The sequence below is a fragment of the Diuraphis noxia genome, unplaced genomic scaffold, assembly GCF_037042655.1.
Source record: "Diuraphis noxia isolate RWA-SAM2 unplaced genomic scaffold, SU_Dnox_SAM2 contig0002, whole genome shotgun sequence".
NCBI lineage: Eukaryota > Metazoa > Arthropoda > Insecta > Hemiptera > Aphididae > Diuraphis > Diuraphis noxia.
In genome coordinates, this window is record NW_028301712.1 from 24735615 (window position 1) to 24752922 (window position 17308).

Here is a 17308-nt window from a genome sequence, read left to right on the forward strand (position 1 = left end):
GTTACTTTTCCTCACTGTATTTAATTATATAAGTACTAGGTAGACAGTCTAGTATGTTTATAAACTCATATTATTATCGATGTTTCAACAGGATTTTTTATTCTGTGACTCGTGATATATATTATAATTGCAACAGATTGTGAAATAAAAATATGAGTTAGAAAATGAATCCCACAATCAAATGGACCGGAATCCAGTCCAGTGCTTTATCGATATTATTTTGGTAATTAAAAAAATGTAAATAACACTGTATATTTATTTTTTTATATGGAGTGGGAATGAAGACTTTCGGATGATGTATTTTCATTTGAAGTGAGTTAATTTTTAGGATAGGCGTGCGCAGACATTGTTCGCAGAGTATGCGGCTGATAAATTACGCCCCTCGGCCACAGATACAAAATATAAATGGGCCTAAAATTAATGTGCATGACATTTCATCTTGAACTTCTAGTAACTAATTTTTATTAGAATAAATTTAGGTTTTCCATCTTTTTTTTATTAAAAGCATTTTTTTTTAATTTGATGAGAAGCATTATTTTACACACATGTCCATTTAAATGAATATATACATTATACATAATTGCTATTTTCTGGTACCTATAAGGAATTAAAATTGTTCAATCTCATTTTCTTTGTCAATTTCAATAGAAATTTGTTTTCTATGAATATTAATATTAATTCATCCTAACACTTTTGGGTTATCACTGCAACTTGATTACAAACGTACGGTCATGCTGGCGATCATATTAGCACAGAATAGATTAAATTAATTTTAGTATCAACTATTCAATTACTAATTAGTAATTACTATAATAAACATAAGACTTTTCAGTATTTGGACTTTATAAAGTTAAAGACGTAATTATCGTTATTTATAGGAAAATATAAATAGTAAATACCTAAACTGAAAATAAAACCATTATTTCTCAAATTATTGAAAACCGTCCACAATGAATTTAAAAACAAGTCCATACTCCATATTGATATCGTATTATCACCATTTTATAACCACTATCTAACCAGTCGAAATCATGAACTAAGACAATGTTCGTGTGCCCCTAAGCGTCTGCATACTCCATGCACACGCCTATGATTTTTAGAAATTAGAAATTTTGTGACTTATATTATACATATATATATTATATAGCCTATATGAGTATATATACTCTAATGATCTTAAAATAAAAATTGACAAACCATAAACATGCAAAATATTGTAAATAGATAGCATACCTATACGACCTACCGATGATTAAATTACTTAGGCATTATTATTCTGAAGTATAATTTACATTAGGTAATACCTAATAGGTATAATCATAGTGCAAATTTCTTGGTAATTATCAAAAGAAGTATTATAGGATGTGTCAGTGGCGTAGTTAGGTTTTTGTCATGGGGAGGGATATGACTTTATGACAATTATTAACTTGAGGGGGGCTACGCCCCCCCCCCCCCCAAAAAAAAAATTGATGATAGCATATTATAGGTAATAAAATTGAAGTTAGATTTCAAATAAAATACAATATATTGAGTTAAATTAGTAAAATTTAAAAAAAGGAATCAATAAAACATAAGTAGGTACATTGCACATAATAGATTAATAATAATAATAATTTTTATTAACTATATAAAGTAAGATACTATTTAACTCTTAAGACAAAATGCATAATACCAAACTCAAATACTATTTTAGTACAAAGTATAACAATTTAATTTTAATTTAAGAAAGGCAAAAGGGAATGCTCTTAAATATATAAATTTAGTTTACAAAATAATTAAACAGTGATAAGATACAATTTTTATAACTGGTTAAGATGTTAAGTTAAAGTTGGCTAGATGTCAAATACTCAAATTAATTTCAATAAAAATATTTTTTATTACAATAACAAATAAATACACATCATATAACAAAGAATTTGGAATACATATAGAAAGAAATATAATTTTTCAAATTAAATTGCAATAGTGAGGATGCTTATTGCTTAACAAATAACCTTGTATATGTAAATATGTACAGACACATATAAATCACTTTAAAAATAATAATACTTAGAATACTTGATAATGTGAAAAATGTGTGGGAATAATATTAATCACCTATATTCTTCTATAACATTTTACTTAATTAAAGTGTAAACTAAGTTCCTTGTGACCAAGTAAATAAACTAGACCAGCTTGAATTTTGGTCTGCAAGTGATCCTAAATTTACAAACAAATAGGTCTCAAAACTTAAATTAAATCAAATTTATTAATCATCAATTTACCTTTAGCAATAGTCTCTATTTGCTTCTGCTCATCAGGACTAAGTTTGAGCAGTTTATTTATCACAGGTACTAAGTGACATTTTTCTACTCCACTTGATAAAGTTATAAACTATAAAGAAAATTAAAAATAAACATAGATTTATAATTAGTAAAGCTTAACAGAACAACATACCTTTAAAATTATATTTTTCAAATATTCCATATTTTGTATTTCAGCATGTCTGTCTACGCTACGCTGCAACCGTCTAATATCTTCTTTAAGAAATTTATTTTGTTGTTCATATCGAGAACAGTTTTTTTCGGCATCATTTAACATCATAGTTAAATGTTTCAATTGTTTCTGACTAGTGTTCAATTCAGTAATTGGGTCACTAACTATAATATAAGAAATTATACAATAAATATTTACAAAATTATATAAAACTGATGGTTAATTACCACTATTACTATCAAACGATAAAAGATCTGCCAAAGGCATAAGTGTTGGTTTGCTAATTTTTCGAACTGATTCATTGGAACTTGCAAAATCTGAAAACTAAATAAATATTTATACATTTTAATTTAATATACACTTTTATATACTAACCATTTCATCATCGTCATGAATATGATTTGAAGAAGTTGATTTTATAAGTTTATTTTCAATCACAGGTAACCCAATGTTTGATTCTGTTTCATTGGAATTTGTTTGTTTAGCTAAAATAATTTCTTGTTGTAATCTGTTAATTTCATTTTCATGAGCTAATCGTTCACTCAATATATTTTCCTATAAATTAAAACAAGTTAAGTTTTCGTAATAGTCTGACTTAAGGGGCAACAAGTATTAAAAAATAATAAATAGATAGGTCCAAAGAAAAGTCCCCTACATTTTTTTTTTTTATAATAACTATGTGATGTCAAAAAAATATTTAAAATATGTTGATGGTCCAGATTTCTGCTTTCTGCAATCCAAATCTAGAGTCTACTAATTTTCTATAATTAGTTTAACTTTTCTTTATTAAAACAAATCAGGCACATGTAATTGTACCTCAGTAATTTTAAACTATAATAAAAACTAAAAAATGTTATGGTAGTTATTCAACTAGTTATAATTTATTGGTATGAATGAGTATTGTGATATTTGATGTAATAATAAACATGAAATATAAAATGATAATAATAATAGATATATTATAATTTATAATATTTAAAAAAAATACCCATTTATGGAAAAAATTCATACCGAAATAATATATTTAGTAGAAAAAATTTGTTCCTCTTACCAAAATAACATTAAGAAACAAATATCACCAGATAATTGATTATATCTTATAGTTGGTATAATCTGATTGTTAAAAATGTTCTAATTGCAAGATTTATTTTCTAGAAAAGTAGTGAACATTTAGACTAAAACCATTGGATTTTTTGGTAATTGAAGCATTATCGACTAAGCATATTTCCTGATTAACTGGTATCCCTAATATGCAAAATCAGCTGTATAAATAATTATTTGATCATACTAAACTAACATTAAGAGATGCCTTCTCTTTTTCCAATAAGGATTTCATATTTTCAATTTCGTTACTCAAATGATATATTTCTTTGTCTTTTGTTGACATAGTCTTGTTCAAATTACTTAATTTCTTTTCATATTTATCTATTTCTTTTTGTAACATGGTCATTTCTATATTTCTATGAGATAATTCTGACCTAAAAAATAAAATTTAATTGTAATAATACGTTTTTTAAGATTTTGTTCTTGTTAAGTACTCACGACACACTTTGTAAATTTATTTTTGAGAGATTTAAAGTTTTGGTAACTTCTTGTAGTTGTTCATTTAATTCTGCAACTTTGGCATGATACACAGTGTCTTGTTTGTGTTTTTGAAAAACACTATGAGCTCTTACTTTATATGCTTCAAATTCGTCAAGGAGACTTTGATTTTCTTCTGTGTATTTTGAAATAGACTCATTTGCTGTTTTTATTTCTACTTGCATTCGTCGAATCTGATTTTAATAAAAATTAAAACTATAAGACATCAATACCTATGATAATTAATATGAATTAAACTATTTTTACTTTTTCTGTGAGCTGTGAGTGTTGCAATTGATAGTTTTCTTTTTCAGTTTCATATAGTTTTTGTAATTCATCATATTTATTAGTTAAATTTGTATTTGATATATTTTCTTGATTTAAAGCTGCTTGGCATTCTTTTAAATGATTTTCTTTTTCGTTTAATAATGACTCAGCATTATTCAACCCATTTCTACATACTTCTAATTGATGCTAAAATTAAAAATCATAACAACAAATTTTGAATACAATTTAAATTTAAATGTTTAATTAATATAATTTTAAATTATATCAAGTGAATAAAAAATAATATATAATGCTGTATACTTTTATTAGTAATTTTTTATAAGTAATCATAAATAAGATTTATTATGATTAAGAATTGATCATTAATACTTTTTTCAGAAATATATATTTTATAATTTTTAATTTAAGTTAAAATATTAATCAACGATTCACTTACTAAATTTTGTTTATTTCTTTCTTGTTCAGTAATAATGATATGTTCCAAATGTTTAATTTGTTCATGCAAAGAATCAATAACATTGTTGGCGTTAGAAAGTTCCTGTTCAAGATTTTGACTATGTTGCTTTTCTTCTTTCACTTTTTGTGATAATTCATCTAAAGTTTTCTAAAAAATCAATAAAAATGAAATTAATCCTTGAATTGTTTAATTAAAATACACCACCAACTTCATAAGAATTTAATTCAAGGTCACGAATATTAATTTTTTGCTTTTCTGTTTTTAATTTTTCCAATTCAGATTCCATGGATTTTATTTTATCCCTTGAGACTTGTAAATTTTTTGAAAGTTCTTTTATAGTTGCTTCTCGATCTGTTTTAAGTATTTCAGAAGCTGATTTTTCTTGCTTATAAATATCTATCTTTGAATTCAAAGATTTATCAGCTTCCTTTAAACTAAAAATTGAATATAAATAATAATTAACAGTATACTAAAAACAAATTATTAATACAATATATTAGAAAATATACAAATTAGCAAATTACCTAATTATAGTATTTTGAGCTTGTGATAAGTCATTCTTTAAATTTTCAATATCTGATTTTAATATGGTGCTTAGTTTTGTTTGTTCTAAAAGTTGATTTTCTTCTTGTTTACATTTTTTAACTAATTCTTTGATTTCCGCACATTTAATATCATACTCATCACATTTAATATCATATTGTTGTTGTAAACACTTGAAAATAAAAACAATTTATATAAATCTCAACATTAATTTTGTTAATTTGGATGAATTATAGGAAATTTGTCATAAATGTATGTATCATACTAATCAATTAATATATCTTCACCAAAATAAAATTGTGATTATTTAATTATTAGTAGGTAATTTGTATTTCACAAACAATTATTTACGAAAAACATTTTTAGTTAAAATTATGAACTAATATAGATCCTCCCACTGAACATATGAACACTATTCTTAAGAGGACGCCACACCCGCATGTGTTGTCTTCGTCTTTCAAGTGCGTAGTAACATGGCAAATTTTATGCTCAGCAGTTCCAATTTAGCTCCGTTAGTTTACAACTTAGAGTAAATTGACCTCTTATAAGAATTGAAGGTAACATTATTATCTAGGTTTTCACAGAGGCTTTTTATTATATTTCAATTTTGAAGCAACTTATGAGTATTTTAAAAACTGTGAATTGCTTGTATATCTTAAAATACTCATAAGTTGCTTCAAAATTGAAATATAATAATAAGCCTCTGTGAAAACCTAGATAATAATGTTACCTTTAATTCTTATAAGAGGTCAATTTACTCTAAGTTGTAAACTAACGAAGCTAAATTGGAACTGCTGAGCATAAAATTTGCCATGTTACGCACTTGAAAGACGAAGACAACACATGCGAGTGTGGCGTCCTCTTAATATTATTTTATAATTGCCAATTTCTTGAATACGTAATTTTTTCAGTACATAGTGTCTTATTGTCGACATAAATGTTCCTGAATATTGTCATAAAAAATGTTCCTGATTTCTCATCATAAGCAGTAACCTAAACAATTGTCGACAAATATTTTTTGGTCTGGATGGGGCTTGATTTTAAACATTATGTATTTAAGATAATGACAACTATTAAATGATATTAACAGTAATGTGTAATATTATGTAATGCGAGTGTAGGGTGGACATAAATAAATAATTAATTAAAAATGTCTCAACACTCGTTTTCAAGAAAGAAGGTACCATTTGATGCATTTCGAAAAATCGCTGTGCCAAATGTGCAGGAAACGCCAGTTTTTTTCCAGTACCTTTCTCTTGTAAAAATGAGTTTAGAATAACATGTCTAGATACACAATATTAATTATTTTTATTTTTAAATCTTACTCGAGCAAGTTTGCCTTGTTCAGCTAAGCTCATCACCTTATTCATTAAATCACTTTTTTCTAAACTATGCTTCTTGATTTCATTTTCAAGAGTCTGTTTTAAATCAGCTATTTGTTTTTTTTGTTTTATAGCAATGGCCTTCAACTAAAATGTAAAATGTAATTAATTATCAATGTACTCTAAGATTAGTCATAATTTAATATTGACCTTTTGTGAACGATCTTCTTGACTTTCATCTATTTCAGGCATTTTATAAATATTGTCTTCTTTACCAATTGACGTAGTTCTTGCATCATCTATACAAATAAAAATATATTAAAAATAACTTCAAAACACATTTTTAAATTAGATTTAAAGGTACCTAAGTTTTCTTTTAACTGTTGCAATTCTATATTCATGTCATTGCACAGTGCATCTTTTGTTTTGACTAATTCTTTTAGATTTAATACTTCTGTTTTTAGTTCTTTAATGTTTAAATTTTTGCACACTATTTCTTTTTTCAAATTTAAAAATTGTGTATGTATATTTTCTATGAAACAATTTTTGGAAATATTTAAACATTCAATTTCTTCAATTTTTTTTAACATAAATTCCATGCATTCAGATACTAAAAGTTTTTGTTTTGGCAATATGTCATTCTTAATTGTATAAATATATTTTAAGTTTTTTTTGAGTTCAGAATTTATTGTTAGTTGACGATTATTTATGTTCTCACTTAGAGTTTGCTTAAGATCTGTGTTCCCTGCAGACTTCTTTATCTCAGAATAATTAGTGTTAGTCATTTCATTTTTAAAGATTTCCTGTTTATAGTTATCTAATTTATCCTTTAATGACAAAATTATTTTTTCTTTTTGGTTAATTTCATCTTTTAAAGTAATTTTAGAATTTTCAGATGATAATTTAAATAATTTATATTCAGCTAAAGTGTGTTCAAACAATTCAAATGTTTCATTTATTAAAGGGATAATTTTTAAAGGTGGTTCATTATTTTCTATTACTGCATTATGTTTTACATAATTTTCAAACATTTCATCTAAAAGTTTTAGGCAATTGGTGAAGTTTGTTTTTAAATTATCTACATTAGTAGATAACAATGCATTTTTCGAGTTCAAAATAGTACAGTTTTCGGTAAGTTTGTTAATTTCGCTATTTTTTACATCCATTTCTTGCTTTAAATCTTTTATATTGTTTTTGAATTCATTTTCTTCTTTCTGCATGTTTTGTAATCTTTGTACATATACTTCTCGTTCATTTTCATAAGTTTCCATTTGTTTAGAACACAATTTTATTTGTTTTAGTAATTTGTTATTTTCTTCTTCAATTTCCACATAATTATTTAACTTTTCATTTAAAACAGTGATACTGTTTTCTAATTTGCTAATTAAATTTGTTTGGCCATCAAATGCTTGCTCCCTTTTTTCACAGTGATTTTCTAATGAAATATTTTTCTGTAATAATTCATTACATTGTTGTTTAATTTTACTTTGGACTTCTTCTAATTTTAATTTATCACTAACTAATTTTTTATTTTCATTTTCTAAAGATTTATACTTTATTGCATTACATTTTATCTGTTCTTTAAGGTTTGTTTTTTCTTGATCTGCACAAATTCTAAATGCCTTTTCATTATCCAAGGTTTTTTTCATAGCATCTAATGCATGTTTGTTACTTTGAAGTGTTTTCTGCAAAGCTTCAACTTCATCTTTTTGTTGAGTATTTAATATGTTAATTTTTTCTTTTAGGTTGATTATTACTGACTCTGATTCTTGTAGTTCTTTAATCTTATTCAGCAATTCCTATAAACATTAATTATTTAGAGTTAAGAACATTAAGAAGACACTACCCACATATTTATTGTCTCCGATTTACACAATGTAGATATGGCAAACCTTTGTTCACTGGTTTTAATAATATGCAGTTAGTATGCATATTAGAGTGAATTAACCTATTATCAAACTTTTAGTAAAGAAAACCATTTATGCACAAGCATTGGCTTTATTTTATATTATTTAAGGAAAACGTAAGCATTTTTAATTTGTGATATTTCACATACTAATACCTTGTTTGAATAATAAAATATTGAATAAAAGCCGAAATTTTAACAAAAATAACAATGTTTTTGATAATAATTAATTCACTCTAATATTAAAACTAACAAGTAACAGCATATTATTGAAACAAATGAATGAAAATTTGGTATGCCATATGTTTTTAAGACAGGGACAACAAAGGTATAGGTAGCGACATAGCATCCTCTTAAGAAACTATTCATAATGTAATCTTACAATTATATTATTATTATGCAATTGTATATTAAATTCTTCGCTACAATTCAATAAAATATTGTTGAATTATTAATATAGGTCAAATGCGCATAATAATATCAAGACAATACATGACATATTTTCAGAAAAATCAATTACATCATATAGATTCTTTAAATTACAAATACTTAATTGTATAAAAATAAATTCGGTATTATATTAATGTTTATTTCATTCAAACAATTTTAAAACAATGATATAAAAGTTTCAGGTACCTAAATATTAGACAGATAACATTGTTAGTTTTAGATTTTTACTACAGATAGAGTAAAAAAATTGGAAAACAATAGTAGAAAAATGCAAGCAAATCATGAGTTTTTTTAATGCAACATTATTCAATATAGATACTAGTACCTAATTAGGATTTAAAATTAATCAATCTGTAAGGTACTATAAATTGAAAATCCTTATGTTTTACCTGTCTTTCAGAATGTTCATATAAACGCTGTTGGTCAATATACTTTTCTTCCCATATCTTTTCTTTATTATGTAATTCTAAAAAAGATAACAATTATCATAAATACTATATATAGGTACCTTAATAATTTATTTTTAATAATAATTTTTAATCATGCTCAGTATAATTAAGAAAATTTTAAAAATATATTTTTTTTCTTATATAAAAATTGTCGTTTAATTAATTAAACCTTAATTGGTAAGTACCTTCATTTTCTTTTTTTAATTGAATGATTTCATTTTGGTATTTAGCAGACATTTCTTCTTTTGACAATCCTTGTATAACCTAAGTATACATTTACAAATATATATATATATCTACCTATAAGTAGGATAGTCATTAAAATGGTGCTAAACAGGCATTTGTTGTATCCGCCCGATAAGTACAACAAATAGGAAACTAAATCTCAGAAGTTTACATTTTATTAATTTAAAAATTAGAGTGAAGAGACTTATTAAGAAACTCAAGGTAAGAATATTATTTGTATTTAAATGATGGTTTTTCTTATAGTTAAATCGTTTAGCTAATTTTGAGTACTTAAGATACTACAAAAAAAAATGATCATATTTCACTTATTACTGAATTATTGGAAAAAACTTGAATAAAACATGGATAATTTTCTTACCAAAAAGTTTCATAATGGGTCAATTCATTCTAATTTTTTAGCCAATAAAGCTAATGTGCATCTACTGAGCATAAATTTACTTTGATGGAGACAACAAATGTCAGTGTATCTTGGTAAAATTTGAAAATTAATAATAGCATATATATATATAGATTAATAAAAATTAATAGTCATACTAATAGTAATAAATTGTATAACATACATCATTTCTTTCATCTAAATTACAAATTTCCATAGTAGGTAACTAAAAAATTTTAACAATTAAAATATAAAATTATTAAAAACTCATAACATTACTTCAAAAACATTATAAATATTGTAAATTAATTAAAAATTAAATAAATAAAGATTAACCATAAATCATAATAAAGTAAAAAAAAAAATTGGAAACGTAGTAGTTTTATGTTTTGTTGACTAGTTTATATTTTAGTTTTGTTATTTAGTACGTTGTACCCATCATATAAAAGTAACTACTATGTACTATCTATTGGTTATCACTTATCATTCATATTAGCATATTCTTATCAAGGTTGGATGGGTTCAGTCCATAGAGTAATATTACTCTATGGTCAGTCATAGGACGATGGAACCACATAGACAGTTAGGCCTTCGTGATAAGAGTTAGACCCTTTGATAAGAAATTATAGCTGATAATCTTAGATATCTATAATTGATAATTACAGGTTTATTTTTCAAGCATGCTTATTGCTTAGCCTATTATTTTTTAGATTCTGAGCGGAGCAATAGGTTTTTTTTTTGTGTCTGTCATCACGTTTTGGAGCAGTAAAAGTGCTTCGATTTTTGTCTTCAGTACCTCGTTCGATCAGAAAGTGAATCTAGTTGGTACTTCGTGGGGGGGGGGTCGGGGGGGGGGGGGTCAAAAGTGAAATTTTTTAAATATTTTTCTAAATAATCGAGAAAAACAAACTAAAAATTAAGGGAAAAACGGGAAATTTTACGCACAATCAGTTTTCGACAAAATCGATTTTGGTTTTTGATGTAACTTTACAACAAATTGCCATAGATACATGAAATTTTCACCGAATGTTTATATAAGTATATTCTATCCACCATGCAATTTTCAAAAATTTTCGACTTAAGTTGAATTATTCATAGGTATTTGCAATTTTCGATCATTATTAGTTTTTTAAAATTAATATCGATAAAAATGTATTTGTTAGGCAGAAAAGCTTGAAAATTTAATACAAGGCTCTTAACATATTGTTACAATAGCAGTTGAAAAATATTAAAAATACATAGACACGATTTTTTTTATAAGCATTTAAAGTTCAAATTTTAACTAAATACGTTAAAATTACGGCAATGTTCAAATTATCTTAGATAGAAATTCATAAAAGTTTTTCTTTTTAGATCTAAGATTTGAGAATTTAATACAAGGCTCCTAACATATTTTTAGTATAGCAGTTGAAAAATAAAAGAAATACAATATAGTCACAATTTTTTTTTACAATCATTCAAATTTTAATTTTGACAACATACTTAAAAATCACGAAAATTCGCAAATTATTTTAAGCTAGACATTTCTAAAAAAATTTTATTTTAAATCTAAGATTTGAAAATTTTTAATAATCTATAATATAGCCTAGACAGATAAACCGTCTTCGCTCAGAATCGTTTTTCGTATACAATGATATAATATTATTGGATTCAAATTTAATTCCATCCATTACAGTACCCCACTTGTAACCAACTGTACCTACAGCAGAGCGACATCCACTTTCCCGCTTTTTTTTATATTTGATTTATAACATTTTTAATATTTTTTCTTTGTTTAGTACATGCATGTTATTGCCATTTATTATTATAATAAAATTCTAATAACTTATGTTTTAAATGGCAAAAAAAAAAATAATATTATGGTTATAATATCCTCAAATAACAAATAATAAGGACCCATCTAATGATGTACCTCAGTACCTGTGAAAATCCCGTACCCAACTTGTATAACAATTTTTAATTCAGGACTCAACTCGGATGCAGCCGCAGCTATCGCCTGGGGAAATAACAATACAACCATAACAAAGGGGTGGAAAATGAATATAGTTCTAAGAAATTACATAGCGTATTACAATGAGACAATTACTGATAATCATGGGGGAGAGACGGTTCTTGGAATTAGGTTGAAAATTTAAATTATAAAAAACCATTAATAAATAAATAACGGAAATGACGGTCATAGATAGGCGGTGCGCTTGAACAAAACACGGGAATCATAATGTGTCATCAGTCATCACACACAACAAATTAAAAAAAAAATAGTTTCAAGAAATATTATTCAAAATAATGAATATTTTAAAATAATAACATACATTGAAAATGCACACTTGCATCCGAGCGTGGGTAGTTAGCATTTCCAACAAGATTAGATGATTACACAGCATCCGAGAGAACAGAAACGAGAGCAAGTAGGTTAAGGAGAGTAGATGCGGTAGCAGCAGTTAGTGCTACGGTAGCACTATATAGGAGACTCCCGAGTCGACGTGTATTCAGACGTGATTTGAACATTTGACCAAGAACACCACAGCATCTTCACGCCAGTCTGTTCTTTAAATTAATAATTTGGGCAGAATAATATTTCTGGACTTAGAAAATAATTGAGCATAATAGGTTACTTTTCTAGGAACTTGGAATATTTTGCTGATCAAATTAGATTAATAATTTATCTGTTGTAAGATTTATCATTGAAGTTCGCGTGTTCTGTAATAAATAAATTAATAAACAAATTTTTGATTTACATCATTACCTACATCGTGAAACAACAATATTCAAGTCTAACTGAGATGAGTCATCTCATCCTCAGTATAAGTTCCCTACACCAGTAGGCGACGAGATAACTACTATGTCAACACAAAACATTTTTTTTGGTTCATAGTTGAACATAAATATTTATAAAAAGTTATACATATATATTAATATGAGTATTATCGTATTACATTAATTATTTATTTTTATAAAACTTAATTTTTATTTATATATATTATACATATTATATATTTATTATTATTAAATAAATAGTTCATTAGCCTAAAAATGTTACATTTAACTAATTTAACTTTTGAAAATTTTTTTTTTATTTTAACTTTTTTGTAGTCGCGAGGAGTTATCTTAATATTTTATGTCTTCTTCTTATTATTATTTCACATTATATTATCTACAGACAATACTATTTCTTGAACGTATATGCACTATAACTAGGTATATATAATAGTATAGTATACATAATACATGTCGTCATGAAGCAATACACATTATACTTCATTATAAGGTGAGATTTGCAACAACATAATACAATATGTTTGAGAGATAATCATTTAGAATTTATGTTTTCAGTAGGTTTAATTCATTGACTAGAAAAATATTGCGGTACGTCAAGTTGGGTATTATCAACTCTATGAAGCTCATTTAAAGTCTTAATCATTTAGCATACACCTTACTAATTCGATCAGACTTCATGTCGTCTTCGTCCCGGACCGGCACCTTGCCTAAAATCAGCAGCTGTGTAAATATAAAATAGTTCTCGAGGAATTTAATTTTGGTGCGTACGAATCGCTGTTAGACCATAATTCGCTGTCGTTCTGTTTTTACGCACTGTTAACGCTGGCTGATTACAGTACCGATATATACACAGTCCATCGGATCATGTTCAACGCAAATTGCATGATTAAAATTTATCAACGTCCAACGATATAGTTCAATAACATGGCTACGTAGATAGGTAATAAGCAGGTAAATTTGATGAATATTATCATTGTATTTCGTTATTTTGCAGAAACAATTACGAGCAGTACCGCTAAAATGTCTCATATTTCGTGTCACATTAAATGAATATTATTGACACACAAGTTTTATATAGATATCATCATATTTTGATTTTAAAATACCAGTAAGTATATTTAGATAAAAATTAAGAAAAAAAAAATTTAGAATTGTATCAAACAACCCATGATTGTGCACTAGGAGCAAGATTGTGCAGAACGTAGCAAGGTTTACAATATAAGTACAAACATAGGATTATTGTGAAATAAAAAATAAAAATTTAAAAATTTTATGATCAGTATTTTATATAATTAAAGTTACATGTTATATTCAAAACTAAACCTAGGTAGTTAAAACAAAATTAATCAAATATTTAATTCGCCAAGGTCGAGAGTGTAAGGGATGTACATACATACATACATACATAGATAGAGAGGGAAGAAATACAGATACAGAAATAGTGAGAGCGAGAGAGGGAGGAGAGAGATAAATATGACGACAATCAGAGAAAACAAGCGTAACATTATAATAATATGATCAGCAAAGTTAGAGTTATGCGAGGGAGAATTTCTAATTGATCTCTTCCCCGCGGCACAAATTAATACTGTTTACATAAATAATAATAATTATACACACAGACCAGTCGATATAAACCAATACTAAATAAATTACTAAAATCGTACCACTGTAAGCTACATCGTAATAATAATAAAAACAATTGAACCTACGTTAAATTTGTCCGTTCGGTTTCGACGACATAGAAGTAGTTAGGTAGTCGACGTCGGTAAATCACGAGTAAAATCACACATAAAACTACGATAAGTACAATAATAATAAATAGCGCCCGTTGGATATCAACAATTATTATTATTAAGAGGACGCTACACCCGCATATCTTGTCTCCGTCTAAAAAGTGTGTAACATGGTAAATTTTATGCTCAGCAGATTACGTTTAGCTCCGTTAGTTTAAAATTTATAATAAATTCAAAATTGACCTCTAACAAAAATTAAAGGTAACATTATCATCGAGAGCAACTCGTTGGCTTTTATTATATTTTTATTTTAAAGTGAGTTATGAGTATTTTAAGATATACAAACAATTTATAATTTTAAAACACACATAACTCACTTTAAAATTAAAATATAATAAAAATCCTACGAGATGCCCTCGATAATAATGTTACCTTTAATTTTTGTAAAAGGTCAATTTACTTTAAATTTTAAACTAACGGAGCTAAACGTGATCTGCTGAGCATAACATTTGCTATGTTACGCGTTTATAAAATGAAGATAACATTTGAGGGTGTAACGTCCTCCTAAACGCGCGTATACACTCCTACGAAATGTAGGTATACATCAATACATCAATACTGAACATAACATATTATTAGCATATAACATTATATAATGGGACATGTCGGTTGTAAATTTTTTATAACAATATATATTATTAATTATCATAACGAAATCAATAATAACATTATAGTTACCTATATAATATTTTATAATAGATTATATGACAATAATAAATAAAGATTTTTGTTTTGTTTATGGAATCTCATCCCGTAGTTATATACTTATATAATGTTTGGTGTATATAGGAATACTATGTTTCGACAAAATATTATAATAATTTTATTATGACATTGACGGCTACCGAACGTTGTTACAATTATATATTTAGACAACTCTCAACAATTTGTTCGAGGTATTTTTGTTTTGCTTTTCGTGATCGTCGATGATGCTTAGATCCGCCAGGACCCTGTCACACCACGATTTCGCCATCGTCTCAGATATGTTGATACAGTCCTGAAACATACAACATTAAAATATTATAGGCATCGGTATGTGTGAATTACTTAAGCTATTCTGAAAAGTAGACTTAGTTGAAAATGTTGTAACCTTTGTACTCGATTGTATAGTGAGTATTCGTTCTAATCGATGACTATATTATTAAATTAATAATTATGAATCAAAAGAAAAAAATGTTTGATTTATTCTTTATCATTTATATTTAACAGAAAACCAAACTCGATGTCAGACCCAATGAAAATCAGATGGTGGTTACTTCAAATTTCAATAAAATCTATAACCAACTTTTAAAGTTTACTTAAAGTATTTTAAATTTATACTTATGAACAAAAATTAATAGTACCTTATAGTTCATAGTTGTACAGTTAACTAGTTTTCTGTAACGCATATTATTAGGTTGTACTTAATATAATGTACAACTTATAACTATTGTATAGAGTATAGATACCCACATCCACATGTATCATATGTATATGTTATACAACTTATATATTAAGAATTTATGATTATAGTATTTACCCAGATAGCAACAAATTAAAATATTATATTCTAAAAAATATATTATTATTTTGTTAGTAATGTAATATATATAATATTCCATAATATTTTTTTATAAAATAACTACTTGATATTAATTATTATAGTAATGTCAATTTCATAATAATATTTTTGTAATGAAAAACTGACATCAATATAACATTATCATTACGAAAATGCTATCTGGGTATATACAGTGGCGTATTTTGGGTGATTTCTCGGGGGGTGTCAACATTTATTGAACCTCACAAACAAAATTTTTAGTTTTATTACTAATGTAAAAATATATTGAATTAATTTTTTAACAAATTAATATGTTAGGAATTGACAAGAAGTTTTACATTTGATAAAAATAGTATACTATAAAATAAATGACAACACTAATGTCCAATATATTAGGAGTTTTTTTTAAATGTCGGGGGGTGTCAAGACATGGAGGACACCCCCCCCCCCCCCCAAACAAAAAAAAAAAAAAAAAAATACGCCACTGGGTATATATGACTCATTATATTAAAGTGTAAAATAATTTTTAAAAAAAGTTGCACTTTAATGCGTCATCGTATATAATAAATAATTCCTATTCATTCAACATATTAACATAAACAGAAAAAAACTAAAAAAGTCGAAAATTAAAAATACCTTTTTATAAACAACACAAATAAAGCTGAAATATTTTGAACAATATTTCATGTCTAGTAATTTGTTACATGAATTCATTCAGACTCTAAAGTTTGATACTCATATTTTGAATTTAAAAAATCGATTTTGTTGAAAACGGGTTTCACGTAGGAATTCCAGTCTTTCCCAATTATTTTTAGAAGTACTAATTGGAAAATGTTGACTTTCAAATCTTACAAAACCAACTATATAGATTTAATTTGCTACAAAGAAGCACCACTGAAATAGAAGTTCGAACATTTTTTCTTCTATAAAGTGTTGTATACAATAAAGTTATCTTATAACAGTTTTTGTAGGAAATTTCATAAGCTTTAATTTGATACTAAAACATCGTGTTTTGTCGTATGATAGCATCATTACTATCAATTGTCAAAAGTTCATAAATTTGATATTGCGGATAAAGTAAAAGATAAATATCAATTGGCTCAT

At 26.0% G+C, this 17308-nt stretch overlaps 2 protein-coding genes across 3 annotated transcripts in view; both read right to left on the minus strand.

Annotated features, from left to right (window-relative positions):
- Positions 1-1856: 1856 nt before the first annotated feature.
- LOC107163201 (uncharacterized) lies at positions 1857-10528 on the minus strand. 2 transcript variants are annotated; one of them, XM_089220341.1, is made up of 17 exons: positions 10278-10523; positions 9657-9735; positions 9412-9488; positions 7031-8465; positions 6877-6965; positions 6670-6813; positions 5326-5516; positions 5010-5235; positions 4781-4948; positions 4324-4530; positions 4018-4250; positions 3773-3953; positions 2851-3030; positions 2703-2799; positions 2437-2639; positions 2265-2373; positions 1857-2199 (listed from the first exon to the last, which is right to left on the minus strand). In XM_089220341.1, exons 1-17 carry the CDS (start codon positions 10308-10310, stop codon positions 2138-2140), a joined length of 3714 nt encoding a protein of 1237 aa, XP_089076467.1. In that variant the 5' UTR covers positions 10311-10523; the 3' UTR covers positions 1857-2137. The 2 variants fall into 2 exon arrangements, with proteins under 2 accessions (XP_089076467.1, XP_089076468.1); XM_089220342.1 differs by lacking the exons at positions 1857-2199; positions 2265-2373 and having other exon boundaries at positions 2703-2792; positions 10278-10528.
- A 3603-nt stretch (positions 10529-14131) lies between these two features.
- LOC107163200 (uncharacterized) overlaps positions 14132-17308 on the minus strand; it is a 42622-nt gene continuing 39445 nt past the window's right edge. The window contains exon 9 of the mRNA XM_089220411.1: positions 14132-15661. Within this exon, the coding sequence (XP_089076537.1) occupies positions 15533-15661 (129 nt within the window). The 3' untranslated portion in view covers positions 14132-15532. The remainder of the gene's footprint in view (positions 15662-17308) is intronic.